At 35.9% G+C, this 27,528-nt stretch overlaps 5 protein-coding genes and 1 pseudogene across 5 annotated transcripts; 1 reads left to right on the forward strand and 5 right to left on the reverse strand.

Annotated features, from left to right (window-relative positions):
• Positions 1-276: 276 nt before the first annotated feature.
• Positions 277-3,430, reverse strand: LOC116028614 (heat stress transcription factor A-7a-like). Its single transcript, XM_031270381.1, has 2 exons — positions 1,345-3,430; positions 277-1,157 (listed from the first exon to the last, which is right to left on the reverse strand). Exons 1-2 carry the CDS (start codon positions 1,651-1,653, stop codon positions 519-521), a joined length of 948 nt encoding a protein of 315 aa, XP_031126241.1. The 5' UTR covers positions 1,654-3,430; the 3' UTR covers positions 277-518.
• LOC116028616 (heat stress transcription factor A-7b-like) lies at positions 2,356-3,355 on the forward strand. The gene is made up of 2 exons (XM_031270382.1): positions 2,356-2,559; positions 2,731-3,355. The coding sequence occupies exons 1-2, from the start codon at positions 2,371-2,373 to the stop codon at positions 3,328-3,330; spliced, it is 789 nt and encodes a 262-aa protein (XP_031126242.1). The 5' UTR covers positions 2,356-2,370; the 3' UTR covers positions 3,331-3,355.
• Positions 3,431-4,265: 835 nt separating the features above from the next.
• LOC116030436 lies at positions 4,266-5,245 on the reverse strand. The gene has a single exon (XM_031272686.1). The coding sequence runs from the start codon at positions 5,119-5,121 to the stop codon at positions 4,444-4,446; it is 678 nt and encodes a 225-aa protein (XP_031128546.1). The 5' UTR covers positions 5,122-5,245; the 3' UTR covers positions 4,266-4,443.
• A 2,966-nt stretch (positions 5,246-8,211) lies between these two features.
• LOC116030708 lies at positions 8,212-17,811 on the reverse strand (annotated as a pseudogene).
• A 761-nt stretch (positions 17,812-18,572) lies between these two features.
• LOC116028273 (F-box protein At1g61340-like) lies at positions 18,573-20,182 on the reverse strand. Its single transcript, XM_031269921.1, has 3 exons — positions 19,701-20,182; positions 19,307-19,381; positions 18,573-19,213 (listed from the first exon to the last, which is right to left on the reverse strand). The coding sequence occupies exons 1-3, from the start codon at positions 19,899-19,901 to the stop codon at positions 18,956-18,958; spliced, it is 534 nt and encodes a 177-aa protein (XP_031125781.1). The 5' UTR covers positions 19,902-20,182; the 3' UTR covers positions 18,573-18,955.
• Positions 20,183-21,897: 1,715 nt separating this feature from the next.
• Positions 21,898-26,439, reverse strand: LOC116028755 (telomerase Cajal body protein 1). The gene is made up of 14 exons (XM_031270570.1): positions 26,168-26,439; positions 26,019-26,081; positions 25,789-25,844; positions 25,552-25,632; positions 25,398-25,471; positions 25,101-25,183; positions 24,425-24,531; positions 23,769-23,911; positions 23,635-23,682; positions 23,489-23,541; positions 22,844-22,928; positions 22,685-22,751; positions 22,476-22,586; positions 21,898-22,254 (listed from the first exon to the last, which is right to left on the reverse strand). The coding sequence occupies exons 1-14, from the start codon at positions 26,374-26,376 to the stop codon at positions 22,115-22,117; spliced, it is 1,320 nt and encodes a 439-aa protein (XP_031126430.1). The 5' UTR covers positions 26,377-26,439; the 3' UTR covers positions 21,898-22,114.
• Between the last annotated feature and the right edge of the window lie 1,089 nt (positions 26,440-27,528).

Below are 27,528 nucleotides of genomic sequence, written 5' to 3' on the forward strand. Positions count from 1 at the left end.
AAAATTTTCAATTTTAGCACCGCTCTCGTGGATCAAAATTTACCTTGCAAGGTGAATCCAGATCTAAAATATATGATTACATACTGAGTGTTCACAATTTAAATTGTGAACATTCAGTATGTATTGGACACGAGTCTACCTTGCGGTGGATTTGCGTCCATGTTGTCCCAGCTTTTGGACCTCTTGTGAGCATTTTCTTCCAAAACCCACCAACAATGGAGAGAAAGTATATATAAGCTAAGCCCTACTTATGAGCCCATAGCTATAGCCCAGAGACAACTTTGTTTCATTAAGAATCATAGTTCAAACTTCTTGGCCCATATTAGCTTCAAAGATCCATAATTGAAGTATATGTTAGTTAGTTACATACTTTAGGTCTAATCATAACATATGAATGCATATTTTTGGGTACATATAAGATATGTATGCATTGCCATTGGAATGCATACAAATAACCAAAGAAAAATCTTCTTTTTTTGGGTGAAAGAATCAAAAGCAGAAATGATATATAGCACAGGCTAGAGTTCAAGATTAACCACCACCACTTCCTCTTCCTCCAAACTTGTAGTCTTGGCAATCACATCTTCTGCTTCATCCATTAGCATCTTGGAGATCATTAGATCATCCAATTTCACTTCTTCCTTCTGCTGTTCCTCCTCCTCTTTGTCCTTCCCGGTTTCAGCACCAGAGCTCTTTGAACTCTCAGACGTATCCACTTCGATGATCTCGTCTTTTCCCTCCCCACTTTTCGACATTTCACCACTTCCCTGCAAATCCAATTTTTGCTCCTTTCTCTCCCTGACATACTTAAGCACCTCCTTCATCATCACTTTGTTCATGGCTTTTGCCAGCACTGTAAGCTCTTCTCTGGACTTAGTCTCCACCATTCTCACATGGTTCTTGAAGGCACACATTTGGCTCTGCATGTCCTCTTGCATCTGTTTAAGCTTCTGCATTTCAGCAGTGATCATATTTTGGTCATCTCTCAAGATCTCCAGTTCTTCCTTCATCTCATATTGGCATTCCAGGGAGCCTCTTTGAGCCATCTTTCTTAATTTATGATGCCGGCTCTTGATGTTCATCAGCAGATGCTTCTTCCCAGCTTGAAACCAGACATTCTCGTACTCCCATCTCTGCAACCCAATCTTCCTAAATCCCTGTGAAAATTGTAACATTAATACAGACATACAGCTAATTTACCAAATACATTTCTACAAACAGCTAATGTTATCAATTAGTCATACATTCTAACCCAATCAGCTGTCAGTTAACAGTCATTTACCAAATAGGGCCAGTGTTTATGTAAGTAAAATCAAATATGATATAGGAAGAACATGAACCTACATAGTTGTTGAGCTGGTAAATGAAGCTGGAAAAATTGCTGTGCCTGAAGAATCTTGGGAGAATATCTGAAGCAAGAATGAGATGATTCCAAACAATGAAGCTGTCCCCAGAATGGCTCCAAGAAATTATGTAGTTTGTGAGAGGATCATCCACCATTTCATATGTCTTGATCAAGAAAGGCGGCGGGCTCGAGCCATGCAGTCCTCTCACCTTATTCTTCGAAGACGGCCAAACGCCATCACCTTCACCACGACCACCACCACTAATTCCGCCTTCCCAGAGAGCAGAACCACCACCCATGTTGGCCATGGCTTTTTACAGATTAGTATTTTGAATGTTGCCTTAGCTTGAAGCTTGGGAAGGCTCTTAAATTTGTAGAGGTTATGAACCAAGTGGCACAGCAATGGAATGGGAGTGAAATGTTCTAAAAAACTGGATTGATCATTATCTAATCAAATCAGGACCTTTCAATTTTGGGTTCTTGAAATGCAGATTAATCCATGGTGTCCTATTTCTTCCTCTTTACACCTTTGTACTTCATAACATGCATTGTGAGACATTCTTCTTTGTATTGTATCACACTATTGCCATCCCTCTAAATCTTGACCTTCCATTTATTTATCCTAACTATGTGGCTTAATTAATCCAAATCATAGTAATTTAAACAAATGTACCTTGATTCTATCTGTACATAAATGTCTGAGGCACACACAAAACATGTTGGACAAGGGTGATATCAAAGAAGAGTAAAAACTAAAAACCCCATTTTCATCTTTAACTAAAAAGTCCATATGACATTTCTTGAAAACAACTTTAAGTACTTACAGTTTTGCTGCCATGGAAGCAGAACAGAAGGGTGGGATTATAATACTTGATCTTGATAACAATCCCAGTGAGCCTAGTGGGAATGACAGTGGTGCTACAAAGGTTACTCTTCACAGTTACTCTGAGCTTAGTATTGGCGAATCGTCGCCATCTTCTCCTCCTCTTTCTGCTTCTTCATCTTCTTGCTTCAACAAGGAGAAGATGGAGGCGCCATTTGTGAGGAAGACTTATGACATGGTGAATAACCCCGAGACAGACTCCATTGTTTCCTGGAACTCGGATGGATCTCGCCTTGTCGTTTGGGATGTTCATAAGTTTGCTGCAGAAATCCTGCCCACCTTCTTTCGCCACAGCAATCCCTCGAGCTTTTTCTGCCAACTCAACTCATACGTAAGCCTCGTTATCATCAGAATTGAAGCATGTGCTCTATCTCAACTAAAAGCCTAAGCTGATAGTTGGACTGCACATTTATGTTTATATACTATTTATGCTCAACAATCAGCACATTCTGTTTTAATTTCTTGTTCTGGACTCAAATTCTGTCTGGGAATTCATCTGCAGGGCTTCAGGAAAGCGGATTGGGACAGATGGGAGTTCCAGCACCAATGGTTTCAGAGAGGGAAGAAGACTTGGCTCAATAAAATCAAGAGAAGAACTACCAGAAGTTCACAACGGGCACCAATCCCATTGCAGGATCAGCAGCAGCAGAAGCATCAATCCCCACACGACGAAGAAACGAGTGGAGAGAAAGCAGAAGAGGAAATCAAAGAAATGTTGGACGAGCAAAACGGTATGAAAATGGAAATCAAACATCTCCAAGAAAACCTAGTAATTCTGGCAAAGAAGTTAGCCTCCATCAGAGAAGCAGACACCCCAGATGTAAAGGGAAGAAAGCTGTTTCTGCTCATGGCACAAGATTTTCTTGAAAGTACAAAGGGCAAAATCCCAGTAGAAGAAGAATCACCAAATGCTATTCAGGAGAACAAGGAAAGCAACGATGTTTTAGCCCGAAGTGAAAGCCATAAAAGATTGGAGAAGTTGGTGGAGGAAGGGGAAGACATTATGATCGGAATCGAGTATTTGCTGGAAGGGCCAGCTGATTGGGAGGATTATGTGAAGAAACTTGAGGAGAAAGGAGCTGGTCTTAAAAGCAGGCCATGAAAAACATCATTACATTGATATACATATGTTCTTGTCCTGTTTCAAGACTATAATACATGCATGTTAATATTTGCAGAATCTACACTGGCATGTCACTGCTTTCTGCAATACATGTCTAACCAATGATTAGCCATGGCTGCGTAGGAGCTACTCTATGTTTATATAACCAAAATGTTACAGAATCCAACTGTTAAGGATGTTTTGTTTAATGATCAAGGCGTGAATAGGACTTAATTCTCGTATCATTAATGATTTCACTTAGAAAAAAAAAGTGAACTTTTTCATAAACTTCAACACAACTTTTTGTGAAGTTCAACCACTTTTAGCTTTGCCTTCCTAACATTCACATTTGTTTCCCTTTCCTTTCACATGTCACAGCTCTCCAATCCCACCAAACTTTTGATTTATGGGAAAGCCAACCATTGTTACTTAAATGTGCCTTCTGAATGAAACCCATCGAGTGATTCTAACTTAACCCATTGTGTGATTCTAGCTGACAAAGATAAGGAGGTAATCTAGCTTAGGTTAATCATAACTAACAGACTCAAAATATAAAAGACTAATAGACAACTCCTATAAGAAAACGAACATAACCTTGTGTTACCATGCCAATTGTCCTACTCATAATGTTTCTTCAATATTTGAGGATTCTGGGTGTTTGAAAATTCTTTGTTTTCGATTAGTTAAATGCTTCTTACTAAACGAATCGCATTCAGTTAGTATCACATGACATGATTTGATTCGGCAAGCTATCAGTTCAAGACAATTATCGAATATAAAAGTTATATGATATTCCTTTCAAAAAAAAAAAAGTTATATGATATTTTACATAGCCACCGGTATATTCCCACATGCATGCCTCTTTCAACCACAAAGTTGCAATCCCACCCAAAGGGTAAAGGTTAGGAACCAAACTAAATCAAAAGAAAAAGAAATGGTAGCCCAATAAAGAGAGAATTTTTATTAAAGATTTGAGGTATATTAGCAATATAAAGATTAAGTACATACAAGAGCAAATCTTTGGGAAGAACATACAAGAACGGACACCTGTTTTTGTGCAGCAAAATTAATCTGTTTTGTTAACTTGATTGATTAAAGATAATGGCCCCTAATCTAAACCTCATCATCACATAATAACCCGCCGTTCATAGTCGCCGGAGAAAGGTCGATCTCGATCAAATTATCCTCCTCTAAAACCTCGTTACCGCTCAGTTTAATCTCTATCAGCTCTTCTCTGTCCAACCCCTCCCACCGGAAACGGTCGTTTCCCGGCGACCCCCACTCCCCGTCCGACGAGCAGCTATCGGAATCCGTTTCCGGGTAGCATAACGACAGAGAAGCGTACCTCTCGATGGCCCCCACATCCGCATCCCTCTTCCCCATCAAAACGTCGTCGTCCTCCCCCTCCACCTCCTCGTACTCCTCCTGTATCACCTCCAGCGGCGCCCTCACGTTCCACTCGACAAACGAATCCTCGTACATCGGGTTCGGGTCGACCCGACCCGGACCACCAACATCATTGCGACAATCACGCGGAGCTTGTAATGATGACGGTTGAACCGCAGGCTCGGCCTGGACCCGGTCCGAGGCGAACCGGGCGGTTCTGAGAGAGGACCGGAGGCGGAGGACGGAGAAGAAGAGAACCGAAGAGGAAACGAGGAGCGGAGAGAAGAGGATGAGGCGGCGGAAAGGGGAGGGGAAGTAGAGAAAGATGAGAGTGTAGAGTGCAACAATGGCGGAGACTAAAGGGTTGGAAGAAAAAGAGGAAATTGTTTGGCATAGCGAAGCCATACCATGAAAGAAAGCTAAGGAAGAAAGAAAAATAATGGAAAGAAGCCGAGAGCAGAGGGTTCCATCCGATGATTACAAAACAACATTTCTACGCATGCCATGCATTCCTATGTATACTGTCCGGGTTACAGTTTTCGTGTCATTTCGGTCCCGACACTCGATAATTATACCTTTTTTTTTTCAAGAATTATATATATTTTATTATCATAATAGAAAACAAAATACTCGATATTATAATTAATATTTTGTGTACCTGTATTCTAAATTAATTTAAGAGGAAGTCCACATCTATTTATCTCCCGCGCACTATGAATCAAATTAAACTTTGTTGTTACAAAGTTAACTGTCTGACTAAATTGACAGAGTTGTCTTGTATATCAATTGAGGGTGTGCTTGTATGTATGTATGTATGTATGTGTATGTATATGTATATGTATGTGAATGGTAATGGTAATGGTAAAGGTAAAGGTGGGGTGGGGAGGGAACTTTTTTGGAATGGGGAAAAGGGGTATGGAATAAGGGAGTTGGGTGGATTTCTTTTTCATGCAAATTGATTGGTATCTCTGTCATTGTATTAACTCTAGCTTGAAACTTGCCCAAGTGGGTATTGAATGACGATTTAATGAAGCTCATAATTGCGTTGAAAGAATGTTAGACTTTAATTTTATTTTTTTATTTTTTGAAAAGCTTTTAGACTTTAATTTATTAGTACAGTGGATTAAGGTAATTATGGGGATACGTGTTAAATGATAATTAAAAAAATATGGTTGGGAAGGTAGCGGTTGTTATGCCATGGACTCGGCCTGGTTCAAAAAGGCGTGACACTGTCTAAATTTTTTTTTAAAAAATTGCTTCCTTCCTTGCCGTTTGTCTTCCGAATTCGTCTTAAATGACAATGTAGTATTAACCTCTCACTTAGGAGGATCACAATTATGCCGCTTGACCAAATGATGGTTGGAAAGGTAGCGTGAGAATATCAAGCTAAGGTATATGGATTTGTTGATTTCTTCGGAAAGGTTGAATTTTCAATATCAAGGGTTCTCACATTTCAGCCTGAATGAGCATGTGAAATGATGTAAATCACAGTAACGGCAACTTAGTTGACATGGCTAAATACTGGGGCACACAAAGGATCTGCTCACTTTAGGTATAATCTCCACACTGCCGCTGTCAAGTTTTTAGCATTGATTTTTTCTCTTAAATACTGCCTACTAAACTAGACGAGTTAGCGAGTTACCCGTCAGTACTTGAGTTTAATTTGATCTGTTTGCATAGCTCATTTTAACGTACACCCCATCTTTCTTTCTTTCTCTCTCTGTTCATCGGATCAAAGGTTTTTGTCCATTTACCTAAACATATTACATATATATAATGCTATCTTGTCTTCTTCCCAGCAGCTTCAAGGAAGCACAACGTGGCCTGGCCTGGAGACGAGACTTCAATTAATACGTACAAGCAATGCAACTTATCCTCTTTGACTTTAAGTTTCACCCATCACCCTCAATAATTAATCATCTACGTACTAAGTATTATTGGACAACGACGTAAGATTCCTCTTCATTCGTATTTATTTAATTATTATTATATGCTGTAAATAATTGAAGTATACTCGTACGTAGTTGCCATGCATGCAATGTATATATGTGTCTGAGGCTCTGCAAAAAGAAGCAAGGTGTCCCCATGCTATCCTAGACAACGCATTTATTATTGAAAACCAAACCAATGGCTACCAATTTCAATGTCATACTAATAAAATTAACACAAAATAATTAATACAAATAAATAGTATTGAACAGTTTACTATTGATTAGTTTTGTTAAATGATCAACAAGTCGAGTCTCCCATTCGCGAACATGGGAAATTATTTTTGAGTTTGGTTGTAGAGAAACGATAAATTATATAAATATCCACTGATTGAGATGATGAATTGCAACAAGTAGCAATTGGGGTCTACCACTATAACCTTGGCTTTGATTTGCCTGAAAATAATGCAGTTATGTCTAATATCTTCACTATATGTCCTATATATGCTTGCCATAAACAAATATATAGTGAATACCAACCCTACATTTGTAAGTCTCCCCAAACCAGCTCTATATATATCGAACATGCAATCCATGATTCTCATCATACATTTGTCGACTTATAATTTATTCATGATGATCTATCCAGCATCAGCCTCCGACATTTCATTCCTTGTGCCAATCTTCATATGACACATGAAAAAAGCAAGTATTATTATTGGCTTGCTTACTTAGCTTGTCCAATACTTGAAGATTTTTTATTTGCTGATCTGATATATGATGTTAATGTATGGCTGGTGATCAAACTCATTTCTTATACCTATTATGTACCCCTAGTTTTCCAGAATCAGCACATCAAAGAGGTAGAATGAAGCAAACTCTCCTAAACTGCAACCATATAAAAAACTTTAACAGTACGTTTGGTTTACAGAATAATTTTAAGAGAAAAAGAAGCCTATTCCAACAAGAATAAAATAGATAAAAAAAATAGAATAATCATTCAATTATATTGTTTGGTTCGTGGAAGAAATAGATTTATGAATTATATTATACTGTTTGGTATAAAATTACCCTTGACACTGCTAATAACAACAACAACATTGCTACACTCCCTACATTTACCACTCACACAAACTCATTCTATGATTCAGCATTTTGTAGTGAATTGAAATTTGAAAAAAAAAAAAAAAACCCATCATGGTGTAAAAAAAATTATGTAATTTTTGTAATAAGGGTGAGAAACATTTCCATAATAATAATAATAATAATATTATTATTATTATTATAGAATAAATTTATAATACATAACAAAATATATATAAAGATAAATTAAGTATTTCCCGAGAATTCATGAATTATCTAATATTAGGGTTCACTAAAACTAGTTTTTCCAAGGAAAATAGATCACGGCAAAATAAGTCTATTGTTGAAAATGTTATTCCATTTCCAACTTATTCCCTGAATCAAACATTCTGAAAAAAAAAAAAAAAAAAAAAAAAACTGGACTACAGTAGTGGATAGGTGACTGAGTTGGTTGTGGCAGACACAAAACAGCACCCGCCGCATACTCAAGACCAGCACAAGACTATAGTCGTGTAGAAGCAGGAATCCAAGAAAATAGTCAAAACAAAACTTTAATTTATGATGATATGATAAAGCATAGCGTGCATGCATGCATGCATTTGGAATAGGGAAGAAGAAGTTTATCACATGGCTGAGGGCCTCCTATGTTCAATCAAATCCTCTCTGTATGCAATTTCTTTAGCACACATGCAATGCTACAGTACCTATCCCTACTTGGCTTTTAGCTCAAAATTAAATAATTGGCTTCATTCCATCAAACCCCCTTCACATTCATAACTCCATTTTTGAAGTTACGTAAATTTGCTTTCATCGCCTTCAAGTACCTCTTAGACTCTGCTCTTCCAAGCTCTGGAAACACAACCTTCCAACACAAAATCGCAAAATATATATAAGATTAAGAGTCTTAAGGTGGTAAAAAGAGAGGAAAAGAAACAAACCACAAAATTGATGCTCCTTAATTGCATATATATATCATTTACCTCATCAAAGTACTCATCTGCCTCGTGCATGTCTTTGCTCTTAGGTAAAACAAACTTGGCTGCAAGTAAGATAATGTACATACAAATCAGATCAAAATCATATATATATATATATATATATATATATATATATAGCTACGAACTAGTTAATAACTCCTTTAATTTACTCTTTCAAAAAAAAAAAAAAAAGATTACTCCTTTCCATACAATCTATTCTAATCCATGTAGTAAATTACCTAACATCTTATTTACTTCTTCACCAGTAACTTGTTCCTCTCCCATTACTCTGACTCTCTTGACAGCACAGCATTTTAACTCTTCCAGTGCAGGAAACATCACGACAGCAATCTGATTCAAAAGCCAAATTGCCCCAACAAAGTCAACAATAATTCATATATATAATTTTTCCAAATCTTCATCAAATGAAAGCAACAAAAGTTTCCCAGCTTGAGCGGTTTATTAGCCATCTTGGTTTGATGTGGTTAGGTATTGACAACTTAGACTGGTTTACCTCCTTATAGTCCTTTACCAACTAGGGTCATAAGGCTGGATTTACTCACTGCACATTTTTGGAGTAACTGAAGTTTCCCTCGTCACCAAAAACAACAACAATAACAAAAGGAAATAGAGAGTAAGGCACCTTTTTGTAGTCCAGAAATGGCTTCAGTTTGCGCTTACGAGCATTTTTATTAACATTTGTTTGGTCAAGAATTAAATTACGAGGTAGCTTTGAAGCCATAGTTAAAAGAGTGTTGAGCATCTCAGTAGCAGACTCCATCATCAAACGCTCAAATCTCTCACCATGATCATACAACAGACCTGCAGGCACCTATAAATTAAGAGTGTCAAACTTCTGTAAAAAAAGTGTCAGATTTTGATATTAATCAACAGCACAGTCAATATCGCCTCCACTGAGGCTCAATCTCATGACCTGTAACACAAAGTCATTAGCAACACTAAATATAAAGATACCTTCATTTTATCCCAAATTAACTTTCTTCCGAGCACAATGTATCGCTTCTCAGGGTGCTCCTGTGCCCAATTCTCTGCCCAAGTAGTCTTGCCTGAAGCAGGTAAGCCCACCATCATTATAACTTCACAATCATGAACCTCTGAAAATGTTGGACCTGGCAATGCTTTTCCATCCTCTATAGCACAAGACCATGGCTTATACCCTTCCACACTTTCCAATCCATCCTCCAAACTGAACTGAAAATTCACTACAACATTCTTTAGTAAAACATGAGGGAAAAAGGCCGATTCCCAAACTAGCTGTTTGTTTGGAGAATCCACCACTTCAAATTGCATTGCCATTCCCATCCATTTCCCATTCTTGAAGAAGCCAATTGATGCAGGTTTGCTTTCCAAGTCAATGCAACAAAGAATTGTGTCACCAACTCCAAAAGATTCACCATAGTTACAAAACTTCCCTGCACTGGAAAACTTTCCATTGCCCCCAAACCCAAAACTCTGCAAGCTTTCCCCGAGCTTTCCAACAGGATTATCTCCCCTTGAGACACCAATTCGACATTCATGGCGTTCCGCCGGTGGGGTGTCTTCCATGATTACGGGTTGTTCTGCTATGATTTTGCAACCAAAGCAATACTTTCCCCCTTTTATTCCGGCATTTACTCGAGCACCTGACCAGCAATATGCGAACCCCTTTTCATGAAGTGCTGAGCCGAGCAGTCCATTGAATCCAATCTCAAAATCTGGAAAATTTAAGTTTGAAATTGTTAATTCATCAAGAAGCTAAGCATTGTTAATTTTTTCAAACTCAATATAAAAATTGCTAACGGCTAATTAACTCTAAATTAACAATTTTTTCAATCCAAACTCTAAAAAATTGCTCAAAACAACTTTTTCAATTAGTTTTTAGAGAAAAAAAAATTTATACCAAATAACTATGGGCTTGTTTGGTTATCAGCGGTTGACAGTTAGCTGTAGCGGATTGTGTTAGCGGTTATCAAATAACGGATTGTATTAGCAGGTTTGACCAGCAGATTATGTTAGCGGGTTGTAAAAAAGATGTTTGGTAAAATTAGCTGTTTAAATTAGCGGTTAACATGTAAAATGACATATAAGGGCATTAGTGTATTGTTTTCTTTTTAAATTGTTATGGGTAATAATTTTATAATAATTATAACCATTTAGAAACTATATAGCAATATTAATATTTGAAAAAGTGAATAAATAACAATATAGTAAAAAACATGAATTCAAATGAACAATACATTTCTAATTGAAAAACAAGTCTATATCATAATAAATAATTATGATATAAAATAAGTCTAACAAGAACGTCTAGCTGCCATCAAACTTGAAGCAATGTCATTGCGAATACTTGCCATCTCTTGAGTTCTCATTTCTTCTTCACCTTGAGCAAAATTAACTTCAACATCTTGAAAAATATCTGAAGGTATGAATTCAGGGTCTTCGTCAATAACTCTAAAAGCTGGGTCTTCAATCGTACTTCTTCTAATATAGTTGTGTAGTGCAAAACATGAACAAATTATCCTATTCTGATCTATTAATGAATATCTTGGCATTTTTTGTAATATCTTCCATCGAGCTTTAAGAACACCAAAAGCCCTTTCAATAGAACTTCTTAACGATGAATGAGCTCGATTAAATACTTCTCTAGATCCCCTTGGATTTGCCCCACGAAACTCCGATTGATGGTACCTTGTCTTGGGGTAAGGTGTCAAATACCCTTCTCTTTCTGGGTAGCCTTTGTCGACCAAATAATATTTGCCTAAATGAATACAATAGTGATATATTAATATATATATATATATATACAATAGTGAGTACATAATCCTATCATATAAAATTACCTGGTGGGGGCTTTGGAAAATTGAGACTTGAATCGTTGATCGTGTCAAGGAAAATGCGAGAATCATGAGCCGATCCCTCCCATCCTGTTAAAACATACGTGAATAGCAAATCAAAGTTACATGCTGCTAAGACATTTGTAGTTGGTATCCCTTTCCTTCCTCTATAACGCATTTGATCCTCCTCAGGTACAGTTATTGCAATATGTGTACCATTTATAGCTCCAATGCAATCCTAATATAATACAATAAATATCATATTTAGTCAATTCTATTAAAATAATAATAATAATACCAAAATGGAGTAAGCAGCATACTCAAATACCTTAAAATGTGGCATATATCTACTATCATTGATAATTTGTGGTGGAATTTCCTTGAACTCAGAATCTTTTGGTGCAAGTATATCTCTTGAAAATCCATCCATAATATTCAGAACTTCTTTAAAAATTCTACTCACAGTTTCACCGGAATGTTGAAAACGCTCTTGAGTATCCCTATTAAGAGCACCCTTACTAAGTACATATACAAACAAACCCACTTTCTCCAATAGCGACATCCTTGAAGACCTCAAACCATACTTGTTTTCTAAAACAACACACAGTTGACGAAATACATTTTGACTCATTCTAAAGGTGTTAAAACACCGCTTTTCATGACCATTTAATAATTCATCCATCCATCTTTCTCATGTTAAATAAGAAGTCATACATGGTTCTTTGTATATATGATTCAAATAATAGAAACACATATAACCAGTTGCACATGTTATCAAATCCCAAAATTCACACATATAACCAGTTGCACATGTTATCAAATCCCAAAATTCATCGTCATTTTTCAAATACTCTTGATAATGGAGATATTGTTGATTATATAGGAGAAGTTGTCTAAGTTGCATATCATTATTATCCATACCTGCATAGAAACAAATAAAACTTGCTCTATAAAACTTATAAACATAATAATACAATTTCATAAATTTGATAGCAAAAAATAATAATAGCATAACATAGTTTGAAAGTTAAGTATTAAAAAATAATAATAGCATAACATAGTTTGAAAGTTAAGTATTTATAAACATTTTTTACAAAAAAAAAGCTACACAATCCATCATGAACATCTTCATAAGTTTGATGGCAAAAAGGTAGCATAATATAGTTAGAAAGTTAAATGTTTATAAACTTTCTATACAAAAAATTACACCACCCATCATGAACATCTACATAAGTTTGATGGCAAAAATTAGTAGCATAACATAGTTAGAAAGTTAAAAGTTCATAAACTTTCTACACAAAAAACACCACCACCCATCATGATCAAAAGCTAAATAAGTTTAGCTTTTTGGATGCTTCTCATGGTCATGCAAATACTTAATGTATCCAAGCCTACTCTCATCATCCGGCAATCCAAAAAAAATAGATCTTTTTTGAGGATCTTCAATCATTGTGCAAGCAAAGAAAAACATTCGGGGACATGAGGCTCCAAACCGGGCAAGCTACACACTTTTGCCAAAGCATCTTCAACACCATACTTTGTTGTACTAGCATTCATTGAATTTATCATATTCATGTTGCTATCCATCATGTTCCTCATTGAAGTATTCATTTCTTGTGTTGAAGTATTCCTTTCATTAATTTGTTGCATCAAGTCACCAAGCATTTGATGGATTGTGGCAACTCCTTCTTTTTTAGTAGAATTCCTTGCACTCTTATTACTTTGTGATGAATCACCCTCAAAAGCTCTCTTACGCCTTCTTATGTCATCCTTCTCAACATGTATCACTTGAGGGATATTAGTAGATGTAGGAGTAGGGGTAGGACTAGACTCTCTCCATACATCATCCCAAGATGCTCCCCCATAGTAATTGTCATCACCATTATTATTAAGATCCATGTCATCAAGAGAAACATGCTCATCATTCCTATGAGGTGGGGAAGGAACATATACTTCTTGTTCAAGAGGAGAATTGGCTACCGGACTAAACTTGTACTTTCCTTGGGCATAAGAATTGGCTACCGGACTAAACTTGTACTTTCCTTGGGCATATGATCCAAAAATTTGATCCATTCTATTTTCAAGCTCGGGCTCAATCCCTTCATCTCGAAAAGAATCAAATTTGAAATTTTCCTATAAAACAAAACACCGAAAAGAATCAAATTTGAAATTTTCCTATAAAACAAAACACAAAAATTTGTAATATATATATATATATATAAAAACAAAACACAAAAATTTGTAATATATATATATATATATAACTATTTAAAATTAAAGTAAGTCAACTTAAAATATAACTAACCTTAATTTTCATAGCCTACCATTCATCGTTAGCACTTATAGTCCCTTTCACATGATCCCATCCTAATCCCGTCTCTTTTGCTTTCAATTGTTTCCATAAGCTCCATCTACTTCTCATCCAATCCACCTTATTTTTGAGTTTATTTTTATCCCATGCCAAGTTACTTTGGTTGTTGAACTCTAATTCAATCTTTTTCCACTTCAACCTTTTAGAGGTGACTCCACCTTTTTTCCCCTTACTCGTTTCAACATATTGAATACAAAGGTCACAAAGTATGTAAAGTAGTTCTTTCAACCAATTAACTCTACCTCCTTGATTTTCATCTTTGTTGTCATTTCTACTTCCTTGACTTGCATTTATATTTCTCTTTTGAGTTGGTGACATCTAAACATGAAAATATGAATGCAAAGTAGTATTTTAGATGAATAGAATGAACTATACATCAGTTGCAGTATTAAATGGTGGGAGTATTAGGATTAATATTAAATGAATAGAATATTAAATGGTGAAATATTGGGATTAATGAACTATTAAGAATATGCACAGCAGACAGCAGACATTAGGATTAATAAGTGAAATATTAATAAGAATATAATAGACCTCAAGTTGTTGGGGGTGTATGTTAGTCTTACATTATTATTAGTCCTAATTCAAAATTTTTATATATAAATTTGTTTGAAAACTCCCTTTCTCTGCAGTACACAATCACTACATTTCACACTACCACATTGCTGCTATACTAACATAGTAACATACTACCTCTGCAATTCACAATTAGGAATCACTTTGCTATACTAACATACTATACTAACATACTACCGCTATACTAACATACTACCTCACTGTACACATTCACTGTTCCCTTTCTCTGCAGTACAAAAACCTCAAATGCATACATACAATAAACACATTACACACTACCTTACTGCTTATATAGACACATTACATCAGCAAACTCGCAAGAATCAAAGCACAAAAATGTCAACAAATTAAAAGAATACACTAGCAAATATCCGTTCAAAACACGGTAAATATACAACAAAGTTCAAGATTCAAAGCACAAAAATGTCACATTCATGTAGAAACAAAACGAGAACACTTGAAAAAAGAGAATCAGAAATCGTACCTCAGAAAACAATGGATGCGTAACTCACATAAACCCTAGGTCGAAGATACGATCCACCGTAGCTTGCCGGAAAGCTTCTCGGAAACAGAGGTGTGCAGAGTAGCCGTGAACAATTTTTGGCCTGGGAGTAGATTTGAAGCTGAGAGAAGTAGATCTGCGATGGAGAGAAGTAGGACTGAGAGGAGAGAACAGCGACTGAGATTAGATGAGAGAAAGGGCAAATCAGAACTTTGAAAATAAAAAAAGGAATCGCTGTGTTAAACGCTGCTCTCCCTAGCGTTTTAAACTTGGCGGTTTGAATGGCGATTCGCTAATTGAAAAAGCTATTAACCAAACATCTTCTTTACCGCTAAAAATGGTCAAATCCGCTAAAAATCAGCGGATCAGCTGATAACCAAACATAGCCTATATCAGCTAACGGCTAATTTAACAAACATTTTTTCTACAATCAGCTAATGTTATCAACTATTATACCATCTAACCCAATCGGCTAACAGCCATTTACCAAACAAGGCTTATATAATATAAATCGTTAATGCATGTATCCAAGGATGAGGTGGTTTAGCCCAAGAGTGATGAATTCAAGGTGAATCCTACTCTTGGGGCCAAAAGAATCACAATTGATCATTCATATGTTGTGCGAGGTTGAACTACAACAATTCCTATTGAGACAGACTTAATGTATTCATAGTTTAATATTTGAGAGGTTGAATATAGATTATTTTTAATGAGAAATTACTCCTTGAGTGAAAATGGTTAGTCATCTTATAAAAGATAAATAATGGACTTATTTTTAGAGCTGAACATCTTGAGGCCGGCAGGGTTGGGATTAAAATAAATGGTGAAATTTATTGTGAAACTTACTGATACAACCCTGAGGTTGTATGGGTTGCTCTTCTTCGAGTTAAGAGCTAAACTCCAGGAAGGGAGGGAGAAAAGACATGGCTACGCTTCGAGTGACAGCCCAACTCCAAATGACTATACTTCGAGTGATAGCCAAACTCCATAAGAGAGAATGTCTCCAGACAAAATCCATTAATTATATTCTTCTGTGCCTTTATACATTTACACAGGTAGCTATTTATACATAATAATACAACTACCCACTATCTTAAAGTGCATGTAACTACCTAAGAAAGTGGTCATCCCACTACACTCACAATAATAATAATAATAATAATAATAATAATAATAATAATAATAATAATAGAAACTGCATGAACCCATGGTTGTATCATTGCCGCACCCATCAAAGTCACCTTGTCCTCAAGGTGATAATTAACAAGATGCCTCCAAAATGATACAAACGTCTCGCAATTATATCGAATTTCCCTTTTTCGAATTTTGAGTAAGGAATACAAACTCCAGTAGAAGAGATGGATTAATCCACAGCATAAACTCTTCACCATAATTCCTTTTCAAGTGGACTAGTCTTGCAGCTCGACGGATTAATCCACAACAGCAAAAGAGTTGATCCACGGCGACAACAACCTCTTTGGTACCTTCCTTTGTCAATTCTGGACAATAATTTTGCGCAGCGGCGGAAATTTGGCATTGACCAACACTGCTTCTGGTTCGTTGGTAGCAAGTTTTTTTTTTTTTTTCGCAAGCCAGGAAATAATTTTTCCAGGTTGATACTCTCAACAAGAGCACCAATTGATACAACCCTGAGGTTGTATGGGTTGCTCTTCTTCGAGTCAAGAGCTAAACTCCAAAAATGGATGGTGAAAAGGCATGGCTGTGTTTCGAGTGGCAGCCCAACTCCAAATGACTATGTTTCGAGTAATAGTCTAACTCCATGAAGAGAATGTTCTAGACATAAACCATTAATTATATTCTTCAGTGTCTTATACATTTACACAGGTAACTATTTATACATGATAATACAACTACCCACTATCTTAAAGTGCCTGTAACTACCTAAGAAAGTGGTCATCCCACTACATTAATAATAATAATAATAATAATAATAATAATAATAGAAACTGCATGAACCCATGGTTGTATCACTTACATAAGTTTTAAGAGTTCAGGTCATACTAGATTAGAATATACCATGTGTCACTAACGTGCAACCATAGTGACGAATTCGTGCAATGCACAAATCATAAGCCTTATTTCCCAGCATAGAACACATTAAGAAATTTTCACTATTTCTACCCTACGGTAGATGCACTGACAAGAGAATCATTACGTACTGCATTATAAAGTACAAACTCGATCATCTATGCATAATCTAATTAACGATGGAATATAATGATTAATACTTGCCTAAGTCGCAGTCGGCGGGATTAAGGGCCACGAATCACAGAATGGAGAGGGAAGGTTGAGACGACGGCCCGCCGTCAACATCGAGCTTGGCTTTCTTGCATTTCGGAGTTTGACCGGTAATCGAAAAATCCCGTTTCTCAGACAGCATTATTTTAGGTTTTTTGCACTTCCTTGAATCACTAATCTCCTTACACCTTAAGCACACACCGACGATGTACTTTTTTGGAGACAATTAGCAGCGATGGTTTCACCGACTCATAGAGTAAATTGTAGATACACTGGGGACAATTAGCAGCGACTTGAATTGGTTTCACCGACTCATAGTGTAAATTGTAGATACACCGGGGACAATTAGCAGCGACTTGAATTGGTTTCACCGACTTATAGAGTAAATTGTAGATACACCGGGGTCAATTAGCAGCGACTTGAATTGGTTTCACCGACTCATAGAGTAAATTGTAGATACACCTTTCAACTTTGATACCACTATTAAAAAGGTCCCCAAACTTTTTGAAAAATTACAATTACTATATATGGAAATTAATTGATTGAATAGGAAGAAAAAAAATGACAAAAATAAGGAACATTTAATTTAATTTTTAGACAACTCAATATAAAAAAGATTTTATAAAGGCCCTGTTTGGTAAATGGCTGTTAGCTGATTGGATTGGTTGTTTGGGTTAGAAGATATGATTTGTTGATAACATTAACTGATTGTAAAAAGTTGTTTGATAAATTAGTTGTTAGCTGATAGCTGTTTGGTATAATTTTTTTTCTCAAAAAGCTAATTGAAAAGGCTGCTTTGAGTAGTCTTTTGAATTTTAGCATTTTGGAGGTACAAAAAACTTATTATTTACCAACTAATAGTGGTCAAATAAACCAAAATTAGCTGATAGGCTGATTATTTACCAAACAAGACCGAAATATGTTTTTTGTGTCGACCGGATTAGAAATACATTTTTCAAAAGCTTTTTTCTGTTGTATTAATTTTTATATTTATAAAAAAAAAAAAAAAACTATACTCCAAATACATTTCGAAATGTTCATGACCACACTAAATTGTATGCAACCCTGTACGGGACTACACTTCGCATGCCAATGGACACTCACAAAATTGTATTCAACTTAGTCTGTAGAGGCCTCCACCTTAAGTTTCTTTCTTCTGCAACACAACATGTATGTCCTGTAGCTAATTTTTTTGCTAATCTTAACAATCTGAACACAATTCTTCCCTGAAAGTTAAGTTTCAATACAGCATCAATCAGCTCAATCCAACATCAGATACTGACACTTATTCTCAAGCCATTATAGAAGTAGTATGAAGCCAGAAAGTTACTGCAAAGAACCAAAAAGCTAAGCCTTTTACCTTCTTTTTTTTTTAATTTCATTATTCCAAATGTTTTACTCTACAGTGGAGACTGATATGTACATCTTAGCCTCTTGTGGAAACAGAAGTGGCAGCACAATCCTCCAACATAACTTATTGAAAAGTGTAATAAATCATTCCCCTTCTCCCTCCCTAACTTGTACAGACATATATAGTCAAGCCACCCCATCTTCAATGAATGGATTGAAGAACAAAATGGCCTGTGAGGGTACAAATAGTGCAGATCTGATAAACAACATCACTCACCAAATCCCACCCTCTAATCCAAAAAAAACACAAATATTTGTACAACAATGCATGTACAAGACCTGTTTCATTAACTCCAGAACTATAACTCTGCTTCCATTTGCAGATATGACTCCCTACACCTCCAGTCCTCTTCGTCGTCTGATGCAAAGAGGGCAATAGATAAACCAGCCAGCTTTTTTCTGCTAACCCGAGATCTTGGAAGCCTCGACTGCCTTGGTGCATTCGGTGCTTCAACCTCATTGAACTCACCCAAATCCTCGAAATCAATTGGGCTCTTGAAACCAATAGTCTTCCTCGGTGTGCTATATTCAAAATGCCAATCTTTGGCAATCAATGTCTGTTCATCAGCAAAAGAAAAAAAAAATGTAAATACCAACACACTTGGGAGAATTAATCCAAAGATAGCAGTAATTCACAAACTAAGGCATACCGCTTCTCGAATAGCCTTTGATACATGAAACAGCCTCTTCAAATCATCATGGTCCACAGCACAAACTATCCTAATCTGCATTTTAGATTGAAAAAAAAAATCAAATCTCTGTAAAGTTTGTATTAAAGGATACATATTTCACAGTATATTGTTCAAGATACATATAGTAAAGCTTGCAGAGAATCAAGCAGATACAATCACAGTTACATACTTATTCAAGTGGCCTTAATAATCTCTATAGCAAATCAGAATGTAAATTACATTCACCATAACCAATTCATCAAATCATGCAAAGGAATACAAATTTAGTACTAAATTGCCCAATTAATTGCAGAGCAAAACAAACATATTCACATCAATATATGAACAGAAAGTGAATGAGATCTGAGCTTACCAGAACATCCTGAGGCAAAGCCTCAAGAACAGACTTCTGACAAATGGGAAAAGAAACCTCAGGGCAGTGCTTCTTTGGAGGTGTGGTGGAAAGGAAATCATCGGACTCCATAGCTGACAAGACCACCCTTTTCCTCCCAAACGAATGGCTCCTCACCAGCCCTAACCCCAACCCACCTTCACACTTGCTCCAAAGCGCCATCTTTCCTCTTCAAGATCTGATTTTTAGACCACCCAACTCAACTACCAGAAACCAAAATCCAAGCAAAACCCCTCTCTCTATCTTTCAAGAAACCGTGCCTCTGAAACTATAACCAAACCCTAAATTTATGGATAGCAATAAATTGAGATTGCTCAATAAAAGGAAACTCCGGCAAGAAAATTTATGTAGGTGTGCTGTATAGAAGGAAACTTTATGCACCTGTGCTCTGTATGTCACTATGAACCGCCTTCCAAATTCCAACTCTATGCCTTGGGAAAAGTCCGAATTTTCATTATATAGAGGGGCCTTGGAATTCGGAAAATCAACTTTCTTTTTGAATTTTATTATATTGTGGGTGTGGACTAAAGAGTTCACTGTTCATAGTAAATTCACTTTTAAATTATACCCTGAGGCTGAGATCAAATTTTATTTTTATTATTTAAAATATATAATATAATAAAAGAGTGGGAATTATTTTAACTTTTTTATGGATAAGCATTACAGAATCACAATTTTTAAATTTATTTTATTTGGAATTTTTTGAATTATATCTATCCAGATTCCAGTAAGTATATATTTTTTACGTTAATTTCCAGAAATTGCTCGAAGGACTCGAATTTTCCTGTGGCTTTACTTTTTGGTCCGTAGGTTAAAATTAAGCAGACGTTAATTTCCACAAATTGCTTGAAAGGTCTCGAATTTTCCTATGACTTTACCTTTTGGCTCGTATGTTAAAAATAAGCGGAAATACAAAACTAGCCGTTAGTTATGTACTCCGTATAAACTATAGAGTAGGTTCCTATGACTTCACCTCCTTAATTTTTTTTCTTCCTTTTCTTTTTTATAAATAAAATTAATACATAAAAAATATATCATTAAAAAGCTTTAACTGAGATCTTTTAACTAACACCCATATTAATATATTTTTTATTTTTTAAAAATAAATTTACTACATAAAATCACTAGTTTAGACACAAATTTAATTGCAATCATGATGAGCAGATAATATAGATAAATTAGATTGTAATTACCAACAAAGCTACTACTATAATTACATTATTCCTTCGATATTATTTTTATACAAAATTTGATATGTATCTACACAATTATATTTATGTATTTGGTCTAAATTACAATATGGACTTGGTACACCGAATTATTTGAATTGGACACGTGGAGTGATATGAGAGGAGGACGGTAATTGGTGGCAGTTGGTCGGTCCAAGCCGGCTTGTCGGTAGCTTAGCTACCACGTTTAGTGATCTCACACGTCATTTGAAGGATTTTGGCTAAACTCGCCACGCACACAGCCACGCCGTGCGAATAAAAAATCAACGAAGGGTTTTTATTCTGCCACGTGTTCGGCGTGGAAAACGGACGGCTAGGAGATAGGGAGGTGACGGTACATCGTGCTTTTGGACGTATACGGAGTAGCTGAGTAGGAAACGTAAACAAGCGGCTTTAGCTGAGAACAGTAGAGTGGCGGCTGTCATTAGCCTTTACGCGGTCGTTTTTGACGTCAAAAGGTGGTCTGCTCGACGTGCAATCGTGCATGTTACAGAGTATAATTTATTTATTTTTTCATTTAACATAATTTTTGCATTTATAAATAAATTATATTCGCATCAAATAATTCTATCACGATACGAATATATTCGCATCAAATATTTAACTATTTTAGAATAAAATATTTATTGAAAATTATATAATTACATAGGATGCTCATAGTCTACCAGTTGGGATAATTCAATATAGCAGGTCGTATTCATATTAGTGGACATTCAATTTTATGAGATAAATATATGGATGTTTAAACTATTAAAAGTCTTATTTATGTTTTAGTTGAACTAAACCTTGAAAATATGTGGTTTTGACTAATTGAAATTGCATATATATAGTTGATCATTGACTTGGTGAGTTGGTGAAGTGGGAAAATACAAATAAAACACATTTGAATTACACACTATAATACTCCCGTTAATTACCTGGTAAGCATATTTTGAGAATGAAAAAGGACAGGAAATAACATATAAATCAACAGATAAATTTTTGGTGATTTTTCTGATCTACAGTGAGTCAAAGGTTCATAGAAACTGGATGAGCCAAAGAAAGACTTGTACAACCTACAAAATTATGCAGAATCTGCATGTAAATCCAAAGAGAATTACCTGTTATGCAAAACAAATTAGAGTACATATGAGGCCGGTTTGTAAGTCAAGGTTGATCGTGGAGGTTCTCTAGCTCCGGTTGGCCATTTGTAACTTTAGAATCCTCGGGTTGGATGTCTTGATCTGCAGAATCAGTGTTTGCAGTGGATGAATAGAAGCTCCACACCGAGAGACAGTTTTCGTTGCCTACACAAGGAAAACATTGTATTATTTGTCATGAGTATTATCTCTAACAATAAGTTTTCTATTGTTTTCTAAATCAAATTTAGTCTTAACCAATGGGAAAATAGTGAATGGAACTCGTCAACATATAGTGAAAAACCATGTCATAATAATCACACCCAATGCTGAAAAATTAAAATTTGAAGAATGCAATCACTTAAACAATTATGAGTTAATGGGGATACCGCTCAGGACCATATCCTCATACGAGTCATCAAGACCTACAAATCTTCGGTGCCCCGACGAAGTGGCAGCCATTGGCAGAAAAGGATGGTAGGAGAAACCATTGACAGTGTCTGTAAAGGATGTAAATCAACTTATTATCAATAGAAGAATATTGGCAGAGGCTGCACTACCCAAAGGTATTTTGAACAAACAAAATAAAGTGCAATACCTGATGCAGCTTGAAAGCTTGATACCCATTGTCCTGTTTGAAGATTATAAATATGGACTGAACCATCCTGGAAGAGCAGACATAGAATTATGTCATTGAATATCATTGCAACCCGGTTCATTTCTATGATGCAGAACTATAGTGAAGATACAATGATACCTGCCCACCAGTTCCAAGGTGGTGCCCATGAGGCTCCACATCAAAATGTATCCGCTGATTTGTACTTTCAGATGATCTGTACAGCCTATTTGCATGTTGCAGGGAAGAAAAAACTAATGATTTAGAGCTCTTTTAAGTATTTTAGTAATAACAGACTTCAATCACTATCACTACCAGTCAAAGAAAGATGGGCTCTAGGAGTCAAGGAGAGAGATGTGCTCACGCATGCAAATGGAATTCTCAGCATGAACAATTATAAAATATTAAAACAAAATAAAAACAATTTATCATTAACTCTTTTGAATTTTCAAAAAAAAAAAAAACAATAGGATTAACATTCAACATGAGTTTCACATAGGGCTGAAACCAAGCATAGCTATCATCCGAGAGCAATAAAACAGAATAGAGGGGAACAAGATAGAAATATCAACTAAAACACTGCTACCAACTGTAATTATATCAATAGGAACATATTACTTCTTTGATGAAATGAAATATTTTATTTTGTTAAACGAGCGATGAAAAGCATGAACTCTACACATTTTCAGCAACTAAGCATTCAACAATTGTTTAAAAAAAAAAAAAGCATTCAACAATTTAAATGATACAATAAACATAGGGATACTATATCCAATAAAAACTTACTTGTAAACAATGTCAACAGTATTGCGAATGTCCCAGCAAAGAATATAAGGATCCTACAAAGAGACAGAGATTAACTGTGTCAGCATATTCAGATAATTATATGATGCACACATCAGAGTTGCATATAGTTGTCCAAATCCTTTTACCTTACGGCCTCCAGTATACAAGAAGTTTCCATCTTTTGAAAATTGCACCTGAAAAGTGTGTCTTGCTTGATCCCTTCAATGGTACTTTTGAAATTATGTGCATAACTAAAAAGGATGGCTAAGTCCCAACTTACTTGAGTAACACCACCTTCTTGGCCATGCAATACATAAAGCAATTCCATGTTATCTTCTCTATACAAAGCAGTGGTTTGGCTATATGAACCTGTAGCCAGCAATCCATTCTTGCTTGGAGAGAAAGCAATTGAGGATATAATGCCTGACAGAAATATTGAAATTTCCATCACTTCAAAGAACACAATAGGTAAAGTGCAAGAAAAGAAAAGATTTTGAAAGTACAAAACCAAGAAACAATGATGTAAATAGGTGCAAAAAGATTTCAACCCTAATGTTAATTATCATCAGAAGGATTTCCCTTAATTACATTCAGGAAGTCTTCCAACCAGCGTGATAGATTCTGTGTGATGTAAATAGGTGCAAAGATATGCAAACTTAAATAAAACTTAAAAACAACTCTCCTTCATTGCTTTCAGAAAGCTGCCAGATCAGGGTGGTAGGTTAATGATGAAAAAATAGAAAAGAAAAGAAAGCAGTCTGAACAGGTGCATAAAACTCCCTCAATATGTGTGTGCACTAAATGTTGTGCGGAAGTGGATAAAGAGTTAGTGCAAGCTTCTTGAAACTCAAACACAAGACAATATATTTATGTCATCAACCTAAAGTCTATTTTTGTCTTCAAAGGCTTTATAATTTTTTCACGACCCAACAATACCTGATTGCCCTTCTTTGTTTCCCTGAAGAGTGGAATGGTGTCCAAAATCTCTTCCAGGTCGATGAATATCAAATACTCTAAGAGATTTGTTGTAACCTGCAAAGATCCTAGCAAAAAATAACAGTTTCACTTTATAAAACTACATTTACCAAATATGCTTATGTGGCTAATTATGGAAATTTGCATTCTGGATAGGTGTTAAAACACTTTTGTCATCAAACTTATGAGTGTTGGTTGAATTTTCATTAGCTACACCCACAGCTAGTCACATGTTTCCTTGCAATTTCAATTCAGTTTCATGAAATGAAGAACTGAATATTCAACATGTAACCTATCATACCACCAATATTAAGTGTCACTAACCACTAACTATTAAGGCATTGTATTGTACTTTAGGCAATCAGCAATCAAAATCACTCCTATCAGTATCGACAAGCATATATGCCCACATGTATAAACTTTATTTATTTACAAACCAGCAGCAGTTTGTACATTAGAAAAAATAAAAAAATTAAAGAAAGAAAAACAAATTAAGTCTCTAGTATTGTTACTACTTACTAACAATCAATTTTTTGCCAAGAAATCTTCTAATTGGATAAGATAAGACTCCATTAAAAGACTGCAAGACAGGATTTTAACCGTTGAAGAAATCAAATCTTAAATAGTCGAAGCTTACTTAGTCCCTGAAGGGTTGAAAGCAATTGAAAAGGCAGCTGTGATTTCATCCATTGCATCATAAGCACGATATGTGCAACATAGCTGCAATTTCCAAGTAAATATAGTGTTATCAGCAGATACTGAGATCAATAAGTTCACAACAAAAGGTCAATTGTAGATGAAACACTCCAAACTTAGTGCATCATTAAGTACCTTAATAACCTTCGATTATAAAATGATGTATGCCATTGTAAGAGTGGATTAAAGAACTTATGTCAAATAAACATCTTGATAATGAATTGACGACATCGCATACCTGTCCAGAGTAAGTATCCCATAGATGAATAGGATGGTCACGAGTAGAACTTGCAAATACACAGGTATCTGGACCTGAATCATCAACCAAATTCAAATTACTTCTCCATAACCCGCAATTTGTGTCACCAGATTAATCCAAGTAACTAACATACTTGAAGAAGACATGTAAGGATACCAGCAGTAGTCATACACAGACTCTCCCTCGCTAACTACTACACTTGCTGAATAGGAATCTGCATATTATTAGTTGTAGTATCAATATACAACTTAGAGTCAAGGCTAGTCAAGTTCAATATTAATGCAACATACATTTAATGATCAAACCATTAATACAATACACAAAACACAATTTTACAGGTCCAAAAAGACTGCATAACAGAAAAACTTACCAGTTTCTTCAGCTGCAGAGCTATTATCCACAAGGTATCCACCTTCATCATAGGGTCTAAAGAAAGACAAAGTGAAATGTCAAAAAGATTAAGAACTGTTATTCTCGCACCGCCAAGATTATTACAGTAGTTCTTTCTCTCTTTTTTTTTTCACTTCCGTTTTGGTAAAATGAGCAAAGTTTATTTAAAATACGATCTTTTAACTTGAAAACTGCAATCCAAAAGCTCACAATGTGAATACGCGAAGAGTATTATCGTCAGAGCAAGTGAGGAAGCAAGAGCCATCAGGGGACCTACACCAAAGCAGAACTAGGCAAATTAAATGATTGTTAAACAAGCAAATGTATCTCTATCTGCATGTGTAGATATGGCAATATACCATTTGACGCCCTTGAAAAAATTGTTAGGGTTTGATGTGGTGCGGAATTGGTTGAAGAAGTGGTGAGTACGATACGGTGAAAGGTCGTAGTTAATTACAGGCCAAGAATAGGAGGCTTCGTCCGATTGGTTATCACTAACTTCTCCTGATTCCGTTTTGGTGTTGAGTTGATGCTGCTCTGCTGCTTCTACTTCCATCTCTTCCGACATGGTTTCCCTTTAGAAACCCTTCAGTGAGTTCAGTCTGCCTCCACAATTTATTGGAATGTTAGCGCCAAACCGACCCGTTATGTAACCGAGCCAACTTCAAGCTCAAATATTTTTTACTCGCAGAAGTAATTGATAAAATAATCAAATATACCTATAATTTGTAAGAAAAATAATCAAATAGACCCCTAATAATCTAATATACACTCAAAATGTACTTTTTGATTTTATAATAATAATAATAATAATGATTATTATTATTATTACTTAATTGATAAAAAGTATTTTATTAATAAGGTGATATGGAGGTGTGATCACTTTTGAAACAAGAAATAAATTATATGAATTGAGAGTAAATAGTGAATAAATATAAATTTTGTGATATGGTATTTGAAAGTGAGAGAATATTACAAGAATGTGAATAACCTCATGAGTCAGGCTTATCACTCCCCTCTCCTTATGGGTGTAAATGAGTATAATGGCTTGCGAGCCGCTCGGTCAAATTCAAGCTATAATGTCTTAAGGTTCGTAGCTTGTTGAGCAGCTCGCGAGCGATATATATATATATATAGTTTATTTTTAATTAAAACATGAATTTAAAATCAAACAGGTTAATTTTGAGCTCAAAATCGAACTCGAACTCGAGTTCGAGTTCGAACAATCGAGTTGCTCAAGCCAAACTCGAGCAACTCGAAAATTGCCGAGCTCGAGCTCGAGCCGAGCCTTCCTTAACGAGTTTGAGCTTGAGACACTCTATGCTTGAGCTCGGCTCGACTCATTTACACCCATACCCTCTCTTTCAGAAAGTCCTTGGTAGAGAATATTACCTGAGTGACATCATTCAATACAATACCCGAGCTTCGGCCCGTCTTCCGATCATAATATGTCGGTTTCTCAATCACCGGCCTATACGAATAGTCCCAGGCAAGACCGTCGACCTGACCTGGTCCAACTGGTCTATATGACACAGAGCTCGGGCCGAATAATCCGAGCTCTGCATCCCGATCTTTACCTTCGAGGACATCGCCTCAAAACCATTTTGCATCTGGCCTCATCACATAGGGCCACCATCATACCGCATGCATGACCGCTACGCGCCCGCCATGCCGGAGAACCAATATTTGACTCCTAAAGCCTTATAAATACCGCATTTAA

The sequence above is a fragment of the Ipomoea triloba genome, chromosome 9 (genome assembly GCF_003576645.1).
Source record: "Ipomoea triloba cultivar NCNSP0323 chromosome 9, ASM357664v1".
Taxonomy (NCBI): domain Eukaryota; kingdom Viridiplantae; phylum Streptophyta; class Magnoliopsida; order Solanales; family Convolvulaceae; genus Ipomoea; species Ipomoea triloba.

Bases quoted from the DNA above. Each gene is read 5' to 3' on its own strand.
- LOC116028614 (XM_031270381.1), bottom strand. From the start codon at position 1,653: ATGGCCAACATGGGTGGTGGTTCTGCTCTCTGGGAAGGCGGAATTAGT. The intron at 1,158-1,344 runs GTAGGTTCATGT...CAATTTTCACAG, and splicing joins TTTACCAGCTCAACAACTAT to GGATTTAGGAAGATTGGGTT.
- LOC116028616 (XM_031270382.1), top strand. From the start codon at position 2,371: ATGGAGGCGCCATTTGTGAGGAAGACTTATGACATGGTGAATAACCCC. The intron at 2,560-2,730 runs GTAAGCCTCGTT...ATTCATCTGCAG, and splicing joins TCTGCCAACTCAACTCATAC to GGCTTCAGGAAAGCGGATTG.
- LOC116030436 (XM_031272686.1), bottom strand. From the start codon at position 5,121: ATGGCTTCGCTATGCCAAACAATTTCCTCTTTTTCTTCCAACCCTTTA.
- LOC116028273 (XM_031269921.1), bottom strand. From the start codon at position 19,901: ATGGCGCTTTGGAGCAAGTGTGAAGGTGGGTTGGGGTTAGGGCTGGTG. The intron at 19,382-19,700 runs GTAAGCTCAGAT...TCTAAAATGCAG, and splicing joins CTTTGCCTCAGGATGTTCTG to ATTAGGATAGTTTGTGCTGT. The intron at 19,214-19,306 runs GTATGCCTTAGT...GCTGATGAACAG, and splicing joins CAAAGGCTATTCGAGAAGCG to ACATTGATTGCCAAAGATTG.
- LOC116028755 (XM_031270570.1), bottom strand. From the start codon at position 26,376: ATGTCGGAAGAGATGGAAGTAGAAGCAGCAGAGCAGCATCAACTCAAC. The intron at 23,912-24,424 runs GTATTGTTGGGT...TATTTCTGTCAG, and splicing joins AAACAAAGAAGGGCAATCAG to GCATTATATCCTCAATTGCT. The intron at 22,752-22,843 runs GTATCATTGTAT...CTGCTCTTCCAG, and splicing joins ACCTTGGAACTGGTGGGCAG to GATGGTTCAGTCCATATTTA.